The sequence below is a fragment of the Maylandia zebra genome, linkage group LG10, assembly GCF_041146795.1.
Source record: "Maylandia zebra isolate NMK-2024a linkage group LG10, Mzebra_GT3a, whole genome shotgun sequence".
NCBI classification, from domain to species: Eukaryota; Metazoa; Chordata; class Actinopteri; order Cichliformes; family Cichlidae; genus Maylandia; species Maylandia zebra.
This window is the reverse complement of record NC_135176.1, coordinates 5,451,669-5,477,837: the sequence shown is the minus strand read 5'-3', so window position 1 is coordinate 5,477,837 and position 26,169 is coordinate 5,451,669. Positions and strand designations below refer to the sequence as shown.

Here is a 26,169-nt window from a genome sequence, read left to right as displayed (position 1 = left end):
CTTCTCCCAATGATAACCGCATCACCAGTTTCAGCAGAGAATGTCTGAGAGTTGTTCATATTGGAAGGCGACAGCACTGCAAATAGCATGTCATTCATTTCTGCTGTATAACACTCTGAATGGCACTCATCAGGAGACTAATCACAAGTTGACAACATCTGTCCGTGCTGCTGTGGTTCTGTCAAAAGTGCTCAGCACTGCCAGTTTTTCAAATAATTGTCCCTCAGGTGTCATGAAAGCTTTTTTTCACTTGCAATTTACTTGTCATCTCGCAAAAACTGAAATTCTTAAAAAAAAGAAGAAGAAAGAAATGAGAACTAGAACTGCAAAAGCCAGCTCTGTGAGAGGAAAACTACTTTTGTAAAACTTGGCAAATAAATATATGCGAGACTAGAGACCCAATGAAATCTAATTTTTGATAGCAACACTAGGAAAATGACGTTGAGTGCCAGCCATCAACACTACAAGCTTTCTTGTGTATTTATAACTGGGGTAGGTACCTTAATCCTCAGTCAGTAACAAAATTTGGCAATAATGCAACACTACAGCATATAAAGTAAAGTGAGTTGACAATTTTATTATGCCCTCATTTTGGGGAGGAATCCATGTTTAAAAAACAAAAAAAACAAAAAAACAGAAGCAAGCGAGCAATGTCGCTATTATCTAGCTAAAGCAATAAATCATATGTAAGTTTGGATTTGACATTTGAGAATAAAAAAAAAACAATTTCCTGGGTCTTAGACTCAGTGTGCTGCATTTATAGCCTTTGTGTCTTCTCAGTTTGTTGCTGGTTTGTACCATTTGTTTGCTTGTGTCTTCACCATTAATGTTTATAGACTTCATTTTCAGTGGCCTTTTTTGCTGCTTGTCACAATAAAAGTTTGTGTTTTGTTAAATACCTCTATTCTTAGTCTCCATTCCACAATACCTGACATTACATGTACAGTAAACTTTAAAAATCGATGTTCCTAGACGGCTAATATGGTTTTCTTGCTCCAGTTTCCTGCTTTGAGTTACTATTCTTGCAATTAAGAGACAACTGTTTTCCTTAAAAGTTGAAAAAAAAGTTTTCCAATGGTAAAAGCTTTACAGCAACAATTGTCTAAGTTTAACTGATCTAATTACATTCTAAGCTTGTTGATAGCAATGTCAGTTACTTTGCAATTTCATAAAGTAATGTTTTTGAGACACTTGAATTATGAACAGCTACTGCTAGAGCTGCTAGAATACATTGGAATATTTAAGTCAGCTGACTTATATCTTTTAATCCTTCTAATGCTTTTAGTGGCTGCCAGGGGGTAGCTGGAATAATTTATGTCACCTTATGAGCTAGACCTGACACCAAGTTTTGCAGTGGAAAAAAAATAAAGGGGAAACATAAATTGACAGGAAATTGAGAAGCTGCTTCTCTGTACACAACTCAGACTCAGACTGTCACTATCTTTTATGAAGAATATATTACCAAACAATGGCTTTACAATCTCCATTGATTCAGTAGCAATGAGGACAGGATTTATAGTAAAGAGGACATAAAATCACCACATTATAACTGATCTTTTTTAATAAAGTTAAGAGTGTTGTATGTTAAGGAAAGTGTTTGGAGTTCAAATGAAAATACATAAAAAATATATTGATCATAATCGATTTTTTTAAAGTAATTTTCTGGCTTGTCTCCATATTGATGTTGTATTACTGATGCTATCCTCAGGATGGCACTCACAGCAGCACAATACAAGTAGTTCACTTATTACTGTGCAAAAAAGGAAAATTGCAGAAAATGAAGCCCACAGGTGTATTGATAACCTACCCACATATCCGGTAGCATCTGGCTTTAAGACAATGAGCAGGAGTGAAAGCTAAAAATAAACACCTCAGAGGAACAACTGGTGTAAGGTGTGGTGAGGTTTAGGAACACTGCTTAAGCAGATATGAACAGTGCGCAGTGATGCTGATGGCAAGTGAATCAACCAGCTGTTGGGATGCTAGTCACTTGTTTAGGGATGTTTCCTGCATAATGCTATCTGCACTTACCAGATCCTCCACTGTAAGAAGAACGGGTGGAAGTTTCAAAGCTCTCCCTGCAAGAACTCTGTGCAGAGAGTTTAGCAATTCATCAACAGCAGGTTGATAAATTGCTAACAATAAATTAAAAATAACTTAAAAGCATTTGATCTCAAATCATTTAAAATATCATTAGTTACTTTTCTTTTAAATGCTGAATGAAACTGTGGAGTTTAAATTAATTTAAATGTAAATGTGTTAAATCATATTCACTGTTGCTGTTTGACTAATAATACATTGGTATAAGAAAGCCTTTACCCATTACTATATAAGTTAGGGTTGAATTACACTGGACGCACATTGCAAATCTTTCGAAAAATACATATTTTGTTTAATTTGATAGAAGAAATATGTTTCAAAATGTTGGGACTGGGCTATGCTTACCACTGTGTAGTATCCACTCTTCCGGATGAGACAGACTGGACTTTTAGGAAATTTATTTTGTCCTTTTTTGCCTGATATAGATTTCTAGGTACTTAACACGATATTATTTATATTTGTCATTTCCTGACATGCGTATAGAAGACAATTCACATGAAAGGCCTGAAATGCAGACATACCATTTCAGGGTCCAGATTCTTCTACCATGAAGCTGTTTTAATAACTGCAGTTTAGCTGCAATTTAGCATTGCCTTGTCTTGCTGAAACATGCAAGGCCTTTAATGGAATGGAAATCATCTGGGTGGAAGCAGATGTAGCTCTAAAACCTGTATATACCTTTAATTACTGGTTGTTCCTTTTCAAATGTGCAAGCTGTCAATTGCAAAAGCACTAATCCATCCCAATACCATCAAAGATGAAAGATTTTAAAACCTCTCTACGTCTCCTCTCTTGGTCCATCTCTTCTTTATTCCAGAGGATCCAACAGATTTCACATTTTGATTTGTCTGACCACAGAACAGTTTTCCACTCCTTTGGCCAAGAGAAGAAAGTAGCATTTTTGGTTCATGTTTACATTTGTTCTAATTATTAGAGCTATAACTTGCACTAGTAGGTGGTGTGGCGGACTGTGGCAGACAGACAGTGATTTCTGCAACTGAACTGTAACTCCCTCCAAGTTGAAAAACGGACACAAGGCGTTCTTGATTTTTACTGGCATTTATTGCACACAGGTGCCACCAACAGTGCCGTGAGAACTGTACAAACAACATAAAATAATCAATTTCCACAGTAAATTGTTTTCATAGAGAATAAACAATAAAGCACAATATTAAACGACATAAAACATTCACAATTTGACCTTTACAAAATGTTAACATATTACACCTGACTACCATAAACTCAACAGTTCTGTCACAAACAAACATCTTATTTTTCTACCACAACATATAAGATACAAATTGCATACCTCATTGGCCGCATTAACTTGCAGGGGTTAATGAAAACGCATTTTGCCGTGTGCACTCTTTCCCATAGCAGGAAAACTTCGTTGCACAGGTCTACATAGCTCTACCACCAAGTGAGAGAGGAAAGCATGCTGCCCTCTACCAAGTGTGGCATGTAACTGAAATTTTGTCAACCCCCAACAACAGACTGAACATTGGTTCCACCCTGGAAACATTCTATAAACCTTTAAATGTGTATTTTTAAACCAACAATCTATACATTAAATCTGATATATTAAAATAAAGTATTTTTAACTTATTTATTATAACTTAAACCATGAAATTATTTTAAACTGCTGCTGATGGCAGCCACACTCCCACCAAATCACTGGTGATTTTCAACTGAACCACATTGCAAAAGAAAAAAAAGTGTAGATGTCCCTTGGGTCAAAACATAAATTACAGAGATAGGAGTTCTAAACTACTCAGCTTCAAGTAGGGTAACTATTTTGTGGATGGGTCTCTCAAGATACACTGGCTTATTAACTCTTTTTTTTCTTTGGTCATCCAGTGTTGCATCACTGATTAGCAGCTTGAGTTAACTAATGATTCCATCCTCACTAGGGTACACCTTGGTTACCTTGGCCAACTTCCACTCATATCTGGGTAGACTATTATCCATCAGCATCACAATGTCAATGATCTTGGCATTACTCTGTGTTTTGTACCATTTTCCTCTCTGCTGAAGATTCAGCAAGTATTCCCTTTTCCATCTGGTCCAGAATTCATTGGCTAGGTATTGCACCTTGCGCCATCTCTTCCGAAGATAAAGGTCTTCCTTCACAAACTCACCAGGTGGTGGTAAAACCACTGAAGACTTCATGGTCAGGATGTGATTCGGTATAACAGGCTGTGGACCAGTGGGATCATTCAGCAGGTGAGTTGTTAAGGGCCTACTATTTATGATCGCCATGACTTCATAAAGGTAGGTACACAAGGATGAAGTGTCAAGCCTTTTGGATAAATGATCCAAAATGGATGTCAACATACTTCTAATTGTCCTGATCTACCTTTCCGAGGCCCCACCCATATGGCTGGTAGATGCTGGGTTCATGACAAACTCACAACCTAGTTGTTTTAGGCTTTCTTAATCCATTTTCTTTACAGATTCCAAGAACTCTCGTCTTGCTCCAGCAAAGTTGGTTGGTTGAACACTTCCATGTATGGCGATAAAGAGTCGAAGAACATTAATGAAGGCATCACTGGTCATGTCGTCAAGTAACTCTATATGCACAGCACGAGAGCATAGACATGTGAATAGCAGACTGTAGCGTTTAAGTTCCTTTCTTCCCTCCTTAACGTAAAACGGGCCAAAGCAGTCCATTCCACACTAGGCAAAGGGAGGCGATGTTTCAACTCTTTCACGCGGTAAATCTGCCATTCTTTGTACTTCAGCATTCCTTCTGAATTTCCTACATTTGATACACTTGTAGATGTAGGAAGACACTGCGTGACTACATTGTAATAGCCAAATGCCATTTGATTGCAGCTCATTCATAGTCATCCCACGTCCCTGGTAATGAACCTTTTGATGGAAGTATTCAATCAGCAACTTTGATATGTGGTTTTTGCTCGGCAAGATCGCTGGATGTTTGATGTGTGGGTGTAAATCTGCATGCTCCAGCTGACCTCCCACTCTTAGCACACCATTTTCATCCATGAAGGGATTCAGTTTGTGCTGCCTATTTGCACAGTCTCTTGTTATTGTCTCTTTCTTCGATTTCAGATCTTTGATTTCTTCGGAAAACAGTTTGTTTTAAACAGTAGCTATGTTGAAAAGCTCTGCTTCTTTCCTCTCCTCAAGACTGGTGACTTTGTTGGTTCTGCACATCAGACCCTTGACCTCTTTGACACATCGCATCAGTCGTGCAATGGCTTTAACTAGCCTTATCCAGTTTGAGAACTTTGAGAAATGATTGAGCAACGAACCTTCTGTGGTCAGTGTCTTATGGACAAAAGTCTTACGAAGTTTTGGATCTTCAGCTCCCAACTCTCCCACCTTAATCTCATCAGTAGGATGTTTATCCTGCCAGAGAAAATCTGGACCCAGTTGGAAGTAATTAGTCCCTTTTCTGTCAGACCCCTTGATGCATGGTCAGCAGTATTGTTCTCAGAAGTCACATATCTCCATTGGTCTGGATCGGAACCATCTTGGATACGCTGAATGCGATCTGCCAAAAATATGTGAAACCTTCTAGCATCGTTGTTGATGTATCCAAGAACAACCTTCGAATCCGTCCAGAAGAATTCTTGGGCTTGAACTTCCAACTCCCTTTTAAGCAGGTGACTCGTTCGCACTGCTGCTGATAGCTCAAGCCAGGGTACTGTGGTGACCTTTGTAGGAGTCACCCTGGCTTTGCCAATAACTAGAGAACAGTGGACTTGGTTTGAAACACTGATTGCTCTCAAGTAAGAACATTCACCGTACCCTTTAACACTCGCATCTGAGAAATGCAGCTCATATCTTTCAACTTTCTCAAAACCTTCTGGGAGATAACAGCGCTGAATTTTGATGCCAGCCAGGTTCTTTAAATCTAACAGCCAAAACTGCAACCGTGGTTTGAGCTCTTCTGACAGTGGCTCATCCCATCCAACCTTGTCTTGATACATCTGTTGGAGTATTTGCTTTCCAACCAGAATAAATGGTGCCACAAAGCCAAGAGGGTCATAGATGGATGCCACAGTTGATAAGACTCCTCTTCTAGAAAGTGGACGCCCATTCACAATCACTCTGAAATGGAACTGGTCTGAAACAATGCACCATTTGATTCCCAGAGCTCTCTCAATTTGGGACTCACCAAGAACCAAGTCACTATTTTGTACTCAATCTGCACGTTCACTCTCTGGAATGGATGCAAGTACCTCATGATTGTTGGAAATGAATTTGTGAATTTGCAGTTTGCCAGCACTGCAGAGTTGCCTTGCTTCCTATACCAACTTGATGGCTTCATCTTTGGTTGCGACACTTGTGAGCCCATCGTTCACATAAAAGTTTTGTTCAATGAACTGAATGGTTATTTCACTGTAGTGACCATGTCCTTGGGCGGCAATATGTTTCAACCCAAAATTTTTGCACAACCAGGGGAGGAGGCAGCTCCAAATAGGTGCACTCGCATGCGATAGACAGATGGTTGAGCCTGGAAGTTTCCATTGTCCCACCAGAGAAATCTCAAGTAGTCCTGGTCCTCTGCTTTGATGTGAAACTGATGGAACATACACTCAATATCGCACATTATAGCGACTTGTCCCTTGCGAAAGCGGCAGAGAACACCTATCAGGCTGTTCGTTAATTCTGGTCTAGTGAGAAGGTAGTCATTTAATGACACGCCTTCAAATCTTGCTGAGAAGTTGAACACAACCCATATTTTTCCTGGCTTGTGTGGATGATACACTCCATGATGAGGAATGTACCACACAGGACTGTTGTTAATTTCTCCTCTTGGGACCTTTTCTGCGTCCCCATTTGTTATGATTTCACTCATAAAGGTTGTGTAGTCCTTTTGGTATTGTTTGTCTTTTTCGAATCTTTCTTTCAAGCATCGGCGCCTATGAACTGCACATGCCTTGTCTGGGAGATTTGGTCGATCTTTCTTGAAGGGAAGCGGCATTTCACAGTGACCGTCTGCTTTAATTTTGATTCCTTCTTCCATTATGGTTAGAAAACGCAAATCTTCCTGAGATAAATTAGGATCCTCCACTCTTCTCTCACTGAAGTGATACTCAAGCATCCTCAGCACATCTGGTGGCGAAATTAACTCCTTAACTTGGGTTCAACATATGTATTTCACTTCATTTGTGAGCTTCTTAGATGTCTGGAGATGAGGTTTCACCGACTTCATGACAATCTTGTGGCTGCTTCCTATGGAATCACCATTGTTGACACATGGGCTAACACAACCGACTATGCTCCATACTAAATATGTCTTTTGAGCAAATGGCTCGTTGTCTTTACCTGGGACAACCTCTCGGGTTAGCAAAGCCTGTGGGCAGTTATATGCTATGAGAAGCCCTACATCACACTCAATCAATGGAGCAATCTCCGCAGCAAGATGCTCTAGGTGTGGCCAAGCTCTTGCCATTTTTGGTGTAGGAATGTGACTTAGATTGGCAGGTATTGTCATGTCTATGTGTAGGCAGGCAGGAAGAGAGGACCCAAAATGCAGGACTCACTGAGGTGGAAGTAACTCAAAAACACACAGCTTTATTGCTGGTAAGAAGCAGAACAGAAAAACACTAACTAAACTGGAAGAACAGAATAACTAGGCAGGTAGGCTGGCTGGCAAACGGAACACACAGAGGGTGAACAGATGTTAACGACGCGACACCGAGTAGGGGAAGACACAGACACTAAATACAAGAGGTGAACGGAGTGAAGAGGAAACAGCTGGGAGACATGGCTGACGCTGATTACACTGACGAGACAGGGAGAGCACAAAGCTGAACGCACTGACAAAGGACACAGACCTACAAAATAAAACAGGAAGCACACGCCAGACAGAGACACAGACTCGTAAACAGGCATAATGACATCATGGACAGACAGAGGGACATACGGGCAGAGAAGACTAAGCACAGGCAACCTAAACCAAACATGAGGGCAAGATAACAAAATCTAAACCAGAAATAATCATCATCGTCATCATCATCAACATCATCATCAGATAACTAAAGAATCAGAATATAATTATAATCAAAACAGTATCACCAGAGAATAAGAACTAATCAACAATGCAAAAATAAACCAAAACATAAGAAACTCAAAATGCTGGGTCAAACCGACCCAGAACCGTGACAGGTATGAACTCTCTTGAATAGGTTACAGGGAGAGAAATCTTCTTTGATGAATAGAAACCTCTCAACTGGAGTCCAACTAAACTCTGACTTGGGATGATTGTATTTCTGGATGAAAGTGTGGAGAGTTTTAACTGCACAGACTCCCCTTTAGTTACCAGAGCTTCTCCCTTATCTTGCATGACAAATGTGGTATCGCTTTGGTTATCAAGTAGTGCATATATACGAGAATTTCATTCTCTGGGTTAGTTGATGTAGATAACCAAACTGGGACAACTGTAGAGGAGTACATGCTGTCCATGCCTTGCACTACTCTGTTTGATGTAGCTTCATTTGATGGTTCAGGGGTGTGTTTGCTCTCTGTTCTTTCCTTTGACTTAGCATATTTTGAGTTTTTTACACTCTCCCCATGCTCATCACTGCTTTTCTCTCTTCTGGTTGCCCTTTCGCAATCTTCATGTAAACATGTTGGGTGTCTTTCCTTACATGTTTCACAAAGACTCCTTCTTTTGCAGGTCCTTGAATGATGTCCTGGTTGTAAACATCCAAAGCACAACTTCTTTGTCTGGACAAATTTAACGCATTTTTCAACTCGTTTTTCCTTGAATTTCCAGCATGTCTGAATACCATGATTGCATTTTTCCCAGAAGGTGCATCTCTTGGGTTCTGCATTCTCTTCAGAGTTGCTCACAAGCACCTTTGCACCAACGTTTCGTGCCTTTGTTGTCTTTATTTTTTCACCATCACTGGACTTCAAGGCATGAAGAGAAGTTACTGGATTGCAAGCTATTTTTGCTTCCTTTGTGATGAATTCTACAAACTGACTGAAAGTAGGAAACACACTACAAGTTTCTTCTATCTCAATCACCTTCCTATTCCAACTGGCCACCAGCCATTCTGGCAGTTTTGTTAGTTTTTGACTTTCATCACAGTCGTTCAATACTTCCAGACTCTTAATCTGGGACATTGCAGCCTGGCAGCCTCTAAGGAAGTCTGAAAAATCCCTCAGCTCAACACTGTCTTTGGGTCTGATTGTGGGCCATGCTGCAAGCTTATCCTGGAAAGCTTTAGCTATCACAAATGAGCTTCCAAATCTTTCTTCCAGGATATCCCATGTTGAGTCGTAAGCTGCATCTGTTCTTAATAGGAATTACACTCAACAAAAATATAAACGCAACACCTTTGTTACTGCTCCCATTCCCCATGGGATGGACGTAGAGACCTAAAATTCATTCCAGATACACAATATAACCATCCCTCCCAAACAGTGGTCACAAATCAGTCCAAATGTGTGGTAGTGGGCACATCTGCTATATTGAGATAATCCATCCCACCTCACAGGTGTGCCACATCAGGATGCTGATCTGACATCATGAGTAGTGCACAGGTGTACCTCAGACTGCCCACAACAAAAGGCCACCCTGGAATGTGCAGTTTTGTCTCACAGCAAAATGCCACAGATGCCACAAGCAATGAGGGAGCGTGCAATTGGCATGCTGACAGCAGGAATGTCAACCAGATCTGTCGCCCGTGCATTGAATGTTCATTTCTCAACCATAAGCCGTCTCCACAGGCGTTTCAGAGAATATGGCAGCACATCCAACCGGCCTCACAACCGCAGACCTCGTGTAACCACACCAGCCCAGGACCTCCACATCCAGCAGGTTCACCTCCAAGATCGTCTGAGACCAGCCACCCAGACAGCTGCTGGAACAATTGGTTTGCACAACCAAACAATTTCTGCACAAACTGTCAGAAACCGTCTCAGGGACGCTCAACTGCATGCCCGTCGTCCTCATCGGGGTCTTGACCTGACTCCAGCTCGTCGCCGTAACAGACTTGTGTGGGCAAATGCTCACATTCGATGGCGTCTGGCACGTTGGAGAGGTGTGCGCTTCACGGATGAATCATGGTTCACATTGTTCAGGGCAGATGGCAGCTGAGAATGTCCCAGTTCTTGCATGGCCAGCATACTCACCGGACATGTCACCCATTGAGCATGTTCGGGATGTGCTTGACCGGCGTATACGACAGCGTGTACCAGTTCCCACGAATATCCAACAACCTCGCACAGCCATTGAAGTGGAGTGGACCAACATTCCACAGGCCACAATTGACAATCTGATAGACTCCATGCGACGATGTGTTGCACTGCATAAGGCAAATGGTGGTCACACCAGATACTGACCGGTTCTGGGTCCCCAGACCCCCAATAGCGCAAAAAACTGCACATTCCAGGGTGGCCTTTTGTTGTGGGCAGTCTGAGGTACACCTGTGCACTACTCATGATGTCAGATCAGCATCCTGATGTGGCACACCTGTGAGGTGGGATGGATTATCTCAATATAGCAGATGTGCCCACTACCACACATTTGGACTGATTTGTGACCACTGTTTGGGAGGGATGGTTATATTGTGTATCTGGAATGAATTTTAGGTCTCTACGTCCATCCCATGGGGAATGGGAGTAGTAACAAAGGTGTTGCGTTTATATTTTTGTTGAGTGTAACTTTTGATGGCCCTTTTTGCAGGTCCACCAACGTATTTACAAAGGTAATAGGCCTTTTCATTTACTGGAATGTTTTTCCTACCTATTAGGGTTTGAAATGACATCTTCCAATCGTTGTTTCTCAGTGGGTCTCCTATGAAGACAGAAGGTTCAGGTACTGGTAGACGGCTTACATTAATAGACTCTGCTATTGCTTCAGCAAGGACTGTGACACTATCTGTTTGGTGTATCACGGGATGCTCACGTGGACTCCTTACAGCTCCTGGAGATCTATGTTGCTGAGCTGCATGGTTATGAAGTAACTCTGTTATTTCCTCATCTGAGCTTGCATCTTGTTCATAAACTTGGAGCCGTGCCTTTGCCGCACTTAACTTCTTAACAGTCTGTAAGCACTTCTCTTCCAGTGCTTTCTTTCTTGCCACATTTTCTTCCTCTTGTAATGCAATCCTCTTTCTATCTTCTTCTTCAAGGCTTTCAAGTTCTTGTTGTTCACATTCTATCTCCTGCAGGACCTTTAGTGCAGCTTGTGTGGCAGCCAGCTCTACTACAGCCTCTTGTCTCTTAATGGAGGAAAGGCTTGACTTTTGCGACTTTATGCTGGAACTGCTTTCAGAGCTTAACCCTTAGATGCACACGTGGGGTCAAAAATGACCCCATGGGTTGTTTTTCTTCAAAATCTTAAAAATGAAAAGTTGTAATATATTCATGTTGAAGGTATTCCTCATAAAATATGTTTGTAACATGAGGCTATTTGCGATTTTATTTATTTTTTCAATAATTTAAAAAATGCAGTTTTTGTATCACTACCCCACTCTTCCACAAGTGGGATCAAAAATGACCCCAAGCAGTTCCTATGGAATTTTCTATGAACCTTTAATTCTTAGCAACTCTGAGTGTCCCACTTACACTTCTGATGGATCAGGAATTTATTTTTAGACAGTAACAAACGATTTATACTTTTCTGTGCATTTCAAACATTGTCCTTTCTGATGTTTATTTTTAATATCTAAAGTAACATAGCTACTATGAGGCCAGCTAGGATCCCTGTGGACCTTGCCCTACAAATGATCCAGGATGGAGGGGATGAAGAGCCCATCAGAGGCATTGACTCAGAATCTGACATCTTAGATATAGAGGACCCAGACTACACCACTGAATAAGGCCAGTGAGACACAGAGAAGTCCTCTGAAGAGGAAATGGATATTGTGTCTAACAGAATGAGCCCCTCTTCCTGCTCAATATTCTGAATAGTTGGCCAGGGCTTGCACCTGGGTTTAGTACTGTCTCCCCAATAGATGCATGGAAGATGTTCATGTCTGATAATATAATAGAGGAGGTGCTGACATGCACAAACATGGAGGCACGAAGAGTAGCCAGAGACAGGGGAAAAGAGTGGAAAAATGTAATCTAACATAAGCTCATGGCCTTCATTTGATTAACCATTCTTGCAGGAAGTGAACTGGTATGTACCATTCGGTGTGTTTTTTGGGAGTCCTCTGCACTCTTCCACACCCGTGGAAGAGTGTAGGTATTGGTAGGTTGTGCATCCAAGGGTTAAGGGCAGAGGCATCAAAAGCATCAAATTGGCTATTCTTCCCTTGTCTTTTTAAAGATAAAACTCATTGCTACAGCCAGGAAAAAAATACAAAATTCACCCTTTAGACCTGCTTTTTTTTGTTTGTTTCTGTCTCTATTGTTATGTATGTATGTATGTTCTGTCACTAGTTAGCTTACATAAATCAATGTAGGAGTATTAACAACAATGCCATTTTATGTATTTGGACAAGATAGCACTACATTTACTCTAAAACTGTAACTTCAAGAATTTTAATTTTAAATTCAGTTTCATGCACAGTGTTAAATGTGTAACAGTTGTTCAGAATAGGTGTCAGTGGTATAAATTAGACTTAGTACATGTAGTGTTTCATGTACTCCACATACACGGTAATTTTACAGTAATTCACTTGAAACAGTTTCTTGTGAAATTTTAAGTTCAAAATAAGTAACATTTGCCAAAGATTCTTTTCTTATTCACAGTGAAGGTGCAGCACCTTCTATGCAAAGTTACAATCGTTTCTGTTGCTGACACTATTTGAGAGTGAACATTTTATGCCAGTTATATAAGTAATATAAAGTGCAAGACAACATTGCAGATTTAAGACATTTGAAACATTCAAGCAGCTTAAATCTTGAAAAACACGGTTTGGCAATGAAGTGAGCAAACAAGCACCAACACTATCCTTTGAGGGAATGGTTCATTATCACTAGTGACAAACATGAAAAGCAAATGGTAATAAGCGAGTCTGAAATGCTACTCTGCAGGAAAAACATTTACGATTCTGAGTGCCAGCAACAATTTCTTTGGCTGCCCAAAGATCTCCCCACATAGTATTTCTTTTCTTTAGTGCTAGTCAGAGAAACGCCAAGTAAGATAATCCATTACTTTCCCCACTGACTAGAGCACATACACGCACAAGCATAAAGGCAATATACCAGGTTGACTGGCTGTTGATGCCAGTTTATTACTTCTAATTCTATTTACCACTATTCTTGCAACTGTGCACCAGCTCACAGTGGGTTGTAAAGAGTTTCTTTCTGATATGGGGGGAGTTTCAAATCACATAACAGAGTGACTTTTTATATTTACATTTTACTTACTATTTCCTTTAATTTCCTCTTGATAAAATAAAAGGTATGTTTTGAAATGCAACATAATTTGTATTTCTTAAAACTTAAAACTGAATTGAATATGCAGTCTGTGTTAATCACACCAGTCCACACTGTAGTTATTCTAATAGGGATTAACTGATTTAATTTAATTGCCTTAGGGCAACTGTAGTTGTGATTTGGTGTTATACAAATTAAACTGGATTGAACTGAATATGACTTAAGACTTATTTTATAGCATTTTTAAACACTAAGGAAACCAGTAAATGCAGGGAGGCAGAAACACTGAATGACTGAGGTAGTGAAGGGTTCCTACGGTGTGGAAACCAGGTTTTGCTGGCTCTAGACAACTGTAAAAGAAAGAGCAACAGCTTGGCTGTAAGCATTCATGTTATGTTGGAGGCTTAATATCTGATCCTATAGAGAAGCAGCACATAACATACACTGCTGAAAGCACAGTTGGAAGCGCAATTAGAACATAAAACACACAAAGATACACATACGTAGTGGCACACAGAGCATCTTAGGTGGTATTTTGCTGTGAGGAGCCAACAATCCAAACAAGCCAAACAATCAAAAAATGAGCTGTGGCCTCTAGCCAAGTAATACTTTGATTGGAGTTCATTCTTGTCAGGCCACAGACTGTGCAGTTTCATCTCCTTAAATCCACCACTTTGAAAAGAAGAAAGGGTTGCGGCCTATAATTAATCTTAAACCCTGTTGTGGAAAGTGTACGTTAATAAAAACAGCTACAGATTAATTTCCATCTAGAGATAAATAGCTGTTCTACATATAGAAGAAAATTCATGTGAAACAAGAATTGGGAGTGTTGTGTGGGAATCTCAAGTGTATCTGAGTGTGTGGGGAGTTGGTTTAGACACCTTTACACTGAGGTAATGAGTTGCTTCACATATTTGTTTTGAGAAACTTTTAAATGAACTTTGACAACTTGAATGTTAATAGAGATCAATATAAATTTTCTAGTTTTGGACAAAAGAAAAGTGTAGTAACAAATTCATGATTCAAAATAATAACAAAATAATTTTTTATGCCACCATGAGTTTACAACTCAACTGGAATCCAAAAGGTTCTGCTACGGGGTACTCTATCACAGGATTTACACACAGTAATCAGCTGAACAATGAAATAAAAATAAACCATGGCTTACCCCTTGGTGAATGATGCTTCCAAATTATGTTTGCATCAGGTCGACCAACTGCCAGGCACATAAGATTGACGTTGCTGCCTTCATTCACCGTGACGTCCTTTGATATGTTAGTGATCCTGGCAGGTACTGAGGGTAGAAAGAAGAATCGTGATTGATGTTTTTACTCTAATTAATGACAAATAAGCGAAGTACTTGCTATTGCATGTGGTCAGACCCATGATGAGGTTAAAAATAACCCCAGGGATGGGGACTCAATTAGCATGAAATTAGCTGACAAATCTCTCAATTCTCTGGCTCGGTGTGATGTTATACATGATTGATTTTCTTCATCATGTATCTATGCCACATTGCTTATTAGACAAGCATCAGACTAATTTTAAGTACGACAGGATTTTAACTTTCACCAAGGAAATTTGATTTGTGTGTGTGGCAGGCTCATTGATTGAGTGTGCTCTGTAAGAGGATAACCTCAAGTCAAGGGTTAGACGTTACTGTCCTTCACTGTAATTTAACTCTCTCATATTGACTTGAACTTTAAAACCACATTAGCCCAAAATGCTGGGTTGACATTCATAGAAGAAAAGGACAGATGAGAATGGGCATGTGCCTTAATTGATCATAAATAATTTCATATCAAGAAAACAAAAATACAACAGTACAAACCTGGTCTGTGAAGGTTCTCAGTGATCCAGGTCATTGTAGTCTAAGGAGCTTGGAAAGAAAAGCGTCTGGACTTCTTTAAGTTGCTTGAAGACGTTTCAACTCTCATCCAAGAAACTTCTTCCATTCTGCCCTAGAACGGAAGAAGTTTCTTGGATGAGAGTTGAAACGTCTTCAAGCAACTTAAAGACGTCCAGACACTTTTCTTTCCAAGCTCCTTAGAGTACAAACCTGGCCACATTTATAGTATTAATGTTACTGTGTTGTGAAAAAGTGTTTGCCCCTTTCCTGATTTCCTATATTTTTGTCACACTTAAATGTGATTATTAAGCAAATTTAAATATTAGACAAAGATAACATAAGTAAACACAAACGTTTCTAGATGAAGGTGTTTATGATTAAGGAGAAAGACTCTAAAATTATTCAGGAATGCGCTAATAGAATGACAGAAGGAGCGAGGTGTTGCACCAAGGATGAATATAAGAAAAAACGTTTTTTAATCATGCAAAGCTACTATTGAACACTCCAAGAAAAATATGTTAGAAATAACTATTATAGGGCTTATTTCACTGGACTATAAAGTGATCCATTTTATTAGCCATTATTTTGCAGGTGTGGTAATGTTTTAGTCCTCATGATGCTTCTGTTTTTGTTTGTTGTTGCTCATTGTCCCTGCTTTCCCTCTTTGTACGTTTATGTGCGTGTGTGTGTGCACATGTTCTCGCCTTCATATGAACATGGGGCCTTGACAGTTTTCCACTCTGAAGCCAGCCACACCTGACAATGATCACATGTTTGTAGCTCATCACTAGAGACCTACTTAACAGAGTGGCTGTGCTTCAGTCAACACTGGATCGTTGTGTGGCAACAGTCAGCTCGTGCAACTGTGTTTTGGCAAGTAAGGAGAACCATGTGGAGGGAGCCATGTGTGTTATTGTAAATATTGCTGTGGAAGCTGTGGAGAAAGAAGCTTTTGGAAGAGGAGTCACTGTACTGGAAGCTGGGAAGTCACTGCTGAAAAGATTACATTATACTCTAAATAAATTCACTGTCTTCATTCTGGGAGTCCTGCATTGGGTCCTATTTTCCTGACAGATTTGACCGAATGATCCAGCCAGAATGGACTATTAAATTCCGGTTCTTTAGTATTCTTTACGGCCAAGAAAGACACAGGGCTCAAAGTGGTCCTTTTACTTTAAAAATGATCTTTATTTTACATATCCGGATATGGAGACCTGAACACAAAACACACAACCCCAGGTGTGAAGCACAAACGGAAGCCTAGGTATTTATATACTCGCTCTCTACATCACACCAAACTTTAAGTTTCGATCAAACAGCCTAGTTGGTTTCACTTTCTAGCTGCAAAAGCACGCTCTGCAAAAGCATGTAATTTCCTGTCAGCCTGCAACCTAGTTTTACACTGAAGTCTGGGCCTCTCTTATATAAACCAATATAATCAGCATAAAAGCATTTAAGATTATATATTTATTACCTAACAGGACCCAGTGGATTTGAGCCCTGTCAAGCGAATGCTAACGATACAGGAAGACTGACTGGATGGACGCAAAAAAATATTACAACACATTTCCAAGGAGCAGAGGTCAATGCAACCACACTTTGCGGAGATGCTTAAGATGCTTGAGTCTAGTTTATTCATTATGTTCTCAGTGTATTTTATATTTTCTAGTTTATTTTGCTTACACACTGGAGTTTATTTAGTATTTCTAGTTTAGGTTGTATTGGGTGTTGGTCCAGTTCATGTCTTTTTATCAAATCTCTGTGTCTTTCCCTCAGTATTCTCCTAGTTAGGTCAGTCTTGTCTTGATGTTTGTCTAGTTGCCTGTTTCTCCAGTAATGGGCCCCATTTCTTCTCCCTCTGTTTCCTGGGTTTCGTCTGTCTGTGTGCCACTATTTCCTGTTTCAGTTTGACAGTCTCTTGTCCTATGTTTAGTGGGTGGCTGTAGCTCAGGTGACAGAGCAGGTCAGCCGCTAATCAGAAGGTCGGTGGTTCGATCCCAGGCTGCCTCCTGGCTGCATGCCAAATATCCTTGGGCAAGATACTAACCCCATGTTTGCCTACTGGTGGTGGTCAGAGGGCCCGGTGGCGCCAGTGTCCGGCAGCCTCGCCTCTGTCAGTGCGCCCCAGGGCAGCTGTGGCTACAATGTAGCTTGCCATCGCCAGTGTGTGAATGTGAGTGTGAATGGGTGAATGACTGAATGTAGTGTGAAGCGCTTTGGGGTCCTTAAGGACTAGAAAAGTGCTATACAAATGCAGGCCATTTACCATGTTTCATGTTCAGCTGTCTTGTTAGTTTATGGTCAGTCTGTTTCCTCCTGTGGTTTGTTTCCTCATCTGCCCTTGTGTATATTCAGCGTCGGCCTCTGTCCTGCGTTGTTATGTTCATTAGTTTAGTTCCGATGTTTTCCCAGTTTTGTTTTTGTATTAGGACATCCAGCAATAAAGCAGTGTTTTAGTTGTTCTGCCTATTGAGTCTGCATTTTGGGTCCAATCCCCTTCTCTCATGACATTAACAGCTGTGTTTTGTTCATATTCAGGAAACTGTGTAGCGTGTCGAGGGAGCCAAGTGTGTTTTCGTAAATGTTGCTGTGGGAGCTGTGGCAACAGCTTTTAGAAAAGAATTCACTGCACTGGAAAGTCACTGCTGATATTGAAACTGTTTTGCACTGTATTGTTTTACACTCAAAATATACTCATTGTCTTTGTTCTGGAAGTCCTGCATTTGGGTCCTGTTTTCCCAACAGGCTTCACAGATAATTTACACCATCAAGATGGCATCACTACTTCTGATTTTTTGGAACTCGTTTGTGACAGATTTTGTTCATTTTTATGGACAGAATTTCTTCTCAGCTTCTCATCTCTGCTTTTGAAGATGATGCAGTTCTGTTGGCTTCATCAGGAGGTGGCCTCCAGTTCGCACTGGAGCGGTTCAGAGCTAAGTGAGACCCGATGTAAATGAGAATCAGCACCTCAAAGTCTTAGACCATGGTCCACATCCAGAAAAGGGTGAAGTGCCCATTCCAACTCAGGGGCCAGTTATCGCCCCAAGTGTAGGAATTTAAATATTACGGGGTCTTGTTCACTAGTGAGGGGAGCGGGAGATGGGCAGACGGAGTTGGACTGCGGCTGCAGTGATGCGGATGCTGTACTGTTGCCTTGCATTAAACTGCAATTAAGAGACTTCTCTATCTTTTGCTTACAGCAGTTAAACTAATGCCATGGAATGAATGTATGATTCAATGAGAGGAAAATGTAACATGCTGGACTTTTAAGAAGTTTTAAATGGAATGGGATGGTTGTGGTGGGTGGTGCGGTTTGGAACCATTGTTATAGTGACCACAGAATTTAATGAAGTAGCATCTGTTTGCAGAGTAAGTGAAGGGTCTCCAGCTTGATAATGCCAGTAGGCAGGTGATTGAAAAAAACATACCTCCCCTGCCACCGGGCTTGCTAAGTTGTGGCTTGTGGCTGGGGATGCATCATCCTTCATATCAGCACAACCAAGGTTTTATAGTAAGTAGTTAATTAGAAAATGAAATCCAGAAGCGATCAAAGGAGGAAACTAATGCTTTCCTTTAATATTTGTTGAACATCTAGGCAAAAGTGCTGAGAATGATTTTCTCTGCAATATTTTTTTCTAATTTTAACCTTCATTCTACTGGTAAATGGGTTTCATTCACATGGAAAGGAACAGAAATGCTACAATGTGTTATCCTAATGGCACAAGAAGAAGTACATAATGATATAGTATGCATGGCTAGAATGACTTGCAATGATGTGTTTGAGAAGATAAATCATACATTTATGACAAATGCCAGTGTCAGAAAATGCAATAGCAAAATGTGTAGATGGATATTTCTAGATGTTTGGAAAGTAGGTACCTAAAATAAGCTAAGCAACAACATCCATGCTCATCTTCCCACTCCTACTAAGGGGATTAGGAAGGATTGGGAGCCTTTGCTCCCAATTTACTTCAGCAGAGATAGCACAATTATCATTTAAACTACTTCAAGTCCTGATTTAAAAACAGAAACTAACAAGACATACTCCAAGAATGTGCCTCCACCAAAACAGCTCACTCTCAAATTCAAATTCAAATTCAAATTCAAATTTTATTTGTCACACACACACAACCATACACAGTATGACATGGGGGTGAAATGCTTGTAGCTGTACAATGCCCGACCATTAAATGACAGAAGAAAAGTTTTACAATATTTACAATTTACAGTTTACTACAAAAATTTACAAATTAACTTAGGAATGTACAGTAAAGAATGTGCAAATAGCAGAAGAGATTATAAAGATAAGGATTATAAATTATAGGAATTATAGGATTATAGGAAATGTGTGGTGGTGCGTGTGGTGACGTGTGTGAGAGTCCAGTCTTATAGTGACGTGTTTGGGAGAGTCCAGTCCTACACCTGGTTCAGGCCCCGAATAGCCTGGGGGAAGAAGCTCCTCCTCATTCTCTCTGTTTTGGCCTTAAGGGAGCGGAAGCGCTTCCCAGACCTCAACAGTGAGAAGAGTCCATTGTTGGGATGGGAGAGGTCCATCATAATCTTCCTAGCTTTGGACTTGCACCGCTTGGTGTAGATGGACAGCAGGTCAGGGAGCTCTGATTGAATGATGCGTTCTGCCGAGCGCACCACCCTTTGCAGATCTCGTCTGTCCTGCTTGGTGCTGTTCCCAAACCAGGTGCAGATGTTTGACGTCAGGACGCTCTCGATGGTGCAGGAGTAGAAGTTCTTGAGCACCTTCAGTGGCAGATGGAAGTCTCTAAGTCTTCTGAGGAAGAAGAGACGCTGACGGGCTTTCTTAACCAGGGTGTTGATGTGACAGGACCATGACAGGTCCTGAGTGATGTGGACACCCAGGTATCGGAAACTGTCCACTCTCTCCACTGGCGTGCCACTGATGATGAGGGGTTTGTAATTCCTCGCCTGCTTTGTAATGAAGTCCACGATCAGCTCCTTAGTCTTGCTGATGTTTAGGAGGAGGTTATTCTCCTGGCACCAGGTCTCCAGGTTCCTAATCTCCTCCAGGTAGGCCATCTCGATGTTGTCGGAGATCAGGCCCACAACAACAGTGTCGTCAGCAAACTTGACAATGGAGGTGGTGTCGGATGTGGCTACACAGTCATAAGTGTACAGTGAGTACAGCAGGGGGCTTAAAACACAGCCCTGAGGCACTCCAGTGCTGAGTGAGATGGAGGGGGAGACTTGTTTTCCCACCCTCACTGATTGGGGTCTGTCTGTGAGGAAGTTGAGGAGCCACTGACACAGTGATGAGCTGAGTCCTAGATCCGTCAACTTGGTGAAAAGCTTAGAGGGAATTATTGTGTTGAATGCTGAACTGTAGTCCACGAACAGCATCCTAACATAATTCCCTCTGCCAGTGTCCAGGTGACTCAGGGGTGTGTGGAGCAGGTGAGATATGGCATCGTCTGTGGAACGATTAGTCCGGTAAGCAAACTGAAGTGAGTCGATGGTGGCAGGAAGTGAAGAAGTGATGTGATCTCTCATCAGTCTTTCAAAACACTTCATCACAATTGAAGTCAGTGCTACTGGACGGTAGTCATTGTGGCAAGCGGGCTGTTGTTTCTTTGGAACAGGGACAATAATGGACTGTTTGAAGCACGTGGGAACCACAGCTTGGGCCAGGGAGAGGTTGAAGATCTCCGTGAACACCGGTGCTAGTTGATCAGCGCAGGCTCTAAGGACCCGGCCAGGGATTGCATCTGGTCCTGCTGCCTTCCTGGTGTTCACCCTCCTGAAGGTGTTCCTCACGGCATGCTCTGTGATGACGAATGCATTTTCTTCACTGGTGCACTCCGAGCGCGCGCAGCCGTTTGTTGTTTTAATTACTGCGGCGTCGAAGCGAGCATAAAACGTGTTCAGCTCATCAGCCAGTGAAGCATCTGCATTCATCATTGAAGAAGCTGGTCGTTTATAGTCCGTTATAGTCCGCAGTCCTTTCCACACTCAAAAAACAGATTCAGGTCCTCCTTTCAAAGAACACATGCAAATTATGTTAGTTGTTCACAAATGCAATTAAAAAATACCAAATTAATTTGATTTTCTTTGTGTAAACCTAAAATTATTCAAAACCAGCAGAGGCTGATTCTGAACACAAAATGAATGAGTTTGTTGGGGCACTGGGGGTAGGAGGAGTACATTTTTGCACTTAAGTATTTGTAAACTCAAAGAAATCAATTCAAGCCCCTCTTTAAGCTTAAACATTATTTTTAATCTCATTCAACGCAAATGTAGCACTCCAGCGTTACTGCAATTATTATTCGTGTGGTGAACCTAAATTATTTTCTCTCAAAGCAGTCTTTGTCACAAGAACACAAAGTTACTGAGTTACACAACGGTCCGCCTTCTTTGAAAATTTTGCGCTCTTTCAGGATCACCTAAATGAATGCAGCTGCTCTTGGCCTCTCTGTACTTTTTGGATAAAACTACACCTTCAGGTAAGGTAACATATTATTTTTCCATATATCCAATTGTGTATTTCTTTATCAGCTAAATCTATAATGCTATTTATCATAGAAGCTTGTAACAGTTGTTTTTTGAACTTTTGGTGGTGCTACCATTCTCTTCTCTGCTTGAATACTATTTTTTTTTTTTGACAATATAGCCAGGTCTTTTCAAAAGTGCCTTGTTTTAGAGGAGAAATTGTGTAGCTGCCAACTTTTAAGTCGGAGCGTGTGCTAGCTTATTAGCAGCTAGCCATTGTGCTCAATGAAAGATGATGTCCTATAGCTAACTTCTTTCTTACTGTTTTCTTTTTATAATCTAAAAATATGGTATTCTGTGTTTATTATTATATGCCATTTTCTAGTAGAAAGTATCGTTTTGAGGTGTCTTTAAAAGCACTACATAGTTTACTGAGGGTGCTACCAAAAGCGAACCATGTGGCCGGAAGAGTAACTGCAGGCAGCACAATGCGCACTCCCATGACGTTCAAACCTATTTATTATTATAAAAGATTTCGGCTACGTCCACACTTACACAGGTATTTTTGAAAACGGAGATTTTCCGTTTCCGTTTTAAAAAATAATCCCGTCCACAGGTAAACGCAAAAATGAAGGAAAAGTGATCTTACAAAGCTTCAAATGACGCGTCGACTATTAAATCAGTCAAATATGTGTAAACATGAGAATATAAAGATCTAAATATAAAAATTAAAATAAAACTATGTGAGAGTGAAAGTATATGTATGTGAAAGAAGAATGTATGTGTGTGAGAGTGAAAGAATGAATTTTGGCTTGTACGGCCCCTCATATCTATGCATTGAATCATACTTGTTATTAATCTCTGGCTCTCTTCCACAGCATGTCTTTTATCCTGTCTTCCTTCTCTCACCCCAACCGGTCGCAGCAGATGGCCCCGCCCCTCCCTGAGCCTGGTTCTGCCAGAGGTTTGTTCCTGTTAAAAGGGAGTTTTTCCTTCCCACTGTCACCAAAGTGCTTGCTTATAGGGGGCTATATAATTGTTAGGTTTTTCTCTGTATGTATATGGTCTACCTTAAAATATAGAGCACCTTGAGGCGACTGTTATTGTGATTTGGTCAACAAATAAAACTGAAAAAATTGAATTGATGTCATGTGTGAGATGCAGGAGTCACATAGAGAATCAAAGACAGCAACAAACAAACTCCTTGGATTTTGTAGTACTGATTTCAGATGCATTTAAAGAGCTCATTCATTCTGAAATACAGCACCTTTGTGGTTTCTGCTTTTATGAAACTTCTAGGTAAAACAAGACAATTAGAAATATTTAAGTGAAATCAAACATTTGATTTATTGCAGATGTGAATAGATAGTGTGAAGAAAATAAAGGAAACATAGCGCCTCTACTCAGAGTTGTTTTAGGATGACTCTGAACCTTTGACATATGCCAACATCAAAGCCTCTGCTCCTGTGCTAACAGTCACCAAATCTATAATAGACGCTAACTCTTCCGTCATAGCAAATTATTATGCAACTGTAACATAAAAGGAATCACTGTCACTGAGTTTTCTAATCTGCCATCTTATCTCAGAGCAATAGACATCCATGACAGTTAACTTTGTCAGATTTAGTGTCTTGTCAGGGGTCGTTGTTAATTCAGAGGTACACCCAACTTCAAGGGAAGGAAGCAGAAAGAGATCCAAACCTTCGAGCATGAGAAATGTGATGAAACACAAAGGCAGAGGCTGTGGGTGGGGGGCTACTCATGCTCCGGTGAAGTGGAAAAAAACTAAGTTTGTTTTCCTGCTGATTGGTAGAAGGCACAACACCGGCTTCCACAGTACCAGCTTTCTCAGTTCAAAGGCACCTTTTCATATGGGACCCATTGTATGTTATGTTCCCGGATCCAGGCTAAAGTAATAATAGTAGCACTGAAGTGAAACCAAATGAAGGAACATGATGCATAGTGTAAATATATTACCTTGTGATCAGCACTACAAGCACGTTGACTGAGAGCTCTTTAATTCCTTACAAGTACAGACTTTCATTCACATGTTCATTTTATTGAATATGGGTGGCTAGCAGTGCTGGCGTTGTACCTCTTTTAGCATTTCCTGGTTAATGCATTTTTAACATCTAATAACATAATGTGGAGCTCTTTAAATTGTGACACAGCTGTACCCACTTTTACACTGTCTATGAAAAGGCAGCATATTAAATTGTTTTCCACCTTGAGTACAAGAGCTCAGTGGTAGATGCTAACCAAATTGTTCTTTTTGTCTTTCTCCACAAAAGAATATTTATGCTAACTTTAATTCACATGCAGACTTCTGAAAACATTTGAAATGCTACTATAGCCAACCTTAGTGTAATTATTGTACAATCCAGCATGAATAAACAGGATGAGAAGGGCAAACCAGCAATGATGGGAACTGATAGGAATTTAGTGATTTAGATTCCATTATCAATATCACCTATTAATCGGATTCCTTACTAGTTCTCTTATTGATTCTCGTTGGGTTCTCACTGGCTCCACTTTGAGAGTCACCACCATTGCTAAGCAGCATATTAAACAGATTACATTTATGAAAATTAAATGCTGTGTGGTCAAATGTGCAAGTTGGAGGTATTTCCACTTATTGTAGTGATCATTATTGGGGTTATTACTAAAAATAGTAATGTGTTACACGTATTGCATACAACTTTTTTCTTAAAAATAATGCAGTACATTACTTAATTACTTGTAGGACAAAGCAATTTGTTATAGTGCACATTACATTACTTACACATTTCTCTGTAAAATGACCTGAAACATGTTGTCTAGCAATCATCATTTAACAATATATGAATATGATAGAGTCCCACACACCACCACAAATCACTATCCTAATAAGGACACACATATGATCTTTCTCTTAGTATTTATGTGTGAACACAAAGCTGACAACACAAAGCAAAGATGAAAACAAGCACAAAGAGACTTTAAAGTGTTCGGCACAGTGATTCTACTTTAGAAACAGGAACAGGTAGAAACAGAGGCTATGTGACTGGTCATTCATTTGTTACCTATTGAAGTTCAGGCTCTGGCCACTAGGCTGGGGTCGGCATTCACTCAGCTTTATCGTTACTATGGTTCATGGCTAGTTTAGCATTAGCATGCTGTCAGTACAGGTCCTTGCAAAGAGCCGAAGTTGTGTTATTCATTTTATTATTGTGTTGAATAATTCTGTTTTTTCATTTCCTGGATGAAGTTTGCACTTTAACATTGGCTCTCATCCTTTTTTGTGCAATAAAAATGTCTATGTCTATCCATATTGTAGACTGTGCCACTATTTTCTATCTCTGGCGCAGGAACTAAAGTCAGCTGAGTGTAGTGCCAGAGCAAATGCAAGTAGAACTGATATCCAGAATCAATATGCAGAGAGACTAACAATGTCAAAGAAATGAACTACTGGGAACCAGTAGTTACAATTATCAGTAGTAGTATTTACAATTACAGTTTTCAATTCACATCTCCAGTAAGCAGTGAGGTTAAAGATCTTTTTCAACCTGCAGTATTGCCCACTAATATGCAATTTACCAGAAATGTTTCATGATCCTATCCGTTGAACCACTTTGATAGATACCACTGCAGTTTTGGAGATGCTTTGACCCAGTTGTCTAGCCAACAAAATGTGGCTCTCATCAAACTCACTCAAATTGTTATGTTTCTCCAATATACCTCGGGCTGTGGGTGGACAATAAACTGGACTGGTCATGCAACACAGAGCACCTGTATAAAAAAGCCCAAAGCCGACTGTACTTCCTCAGGAGGCTGAGGTCTTTTAACATCTGCAGGAAGCTCCTGAGGATGTTTTACCAGTCAGTGGTTGCTGGAGTACTTTTCTATGCTGTGGTGTGCTGGGGGAGCAGCACAGCAAAGAAGGACTCATCCAGGCTGGAAAAACTGATCAGGAGGGCTAGCTCTGTGGTCGGCATGAAGCTGGACACTCTGGTGACAGTGGCAGAGAAAAGGACACTAAAGAAACTGATGGACATTATGGACAATGCCAGGCATCCTCTGCACACGGCCATTAACAACCAGAAGAGTCTGTTCAGTGACAGGTTGCTTCTCCCCAAGACAAAAACTAACAGACTTAAAAACTCCTTTGTCCCACACGCCATCAAACTGTTTAACTCCTCTCTGGAGGGGAGAGGGAGGGGAAACAGGAGGACAAAGGAGGGGGGAACAACTAAGCTGTAGTACCTCTTCACCTCACTGTGCAATACCTTTTTGTGCAATACTTTTGTAAATAGTCAACAGTGCAACAGACCTCAATACTCGAAATGTGCAATTCATTCACTTGTATTTTATTTTTTATTCCTATTTATTCTATTTATCCCCTTCGTATATTTTATTTATATTGTCTCTGTATTTATATATATGTGTGTGTGTGTGTGTGTGTGTGT

General features: G+C 40.5%; 1 protein-coding gene across 2 annotated transcripts in view; it reads right to left on the bottom strand.

The window, feature by feature from the left end:
- The window catches only part of opcml (opioid binding protein/cell adhesion molecule-like), a 436,850-nt gene that overhangs the window by 54,310 nt on the left and 356,371 nt on the right, over window positions 1-26,169 (bottom strand). For both annotated transcript variants that reach the window (XM_076888930.1, XM_076888929.1), the window contains one exon: window positions 14,582-14,707. In XM_076888930.1, the coding sequence (XP_076745045.1) occupies window positions 14,582-14,707 (126 nt within the window). The remainder of the gene's footprint in view (window positions 1-14,581; window positions 14,708-26,169) is intronic.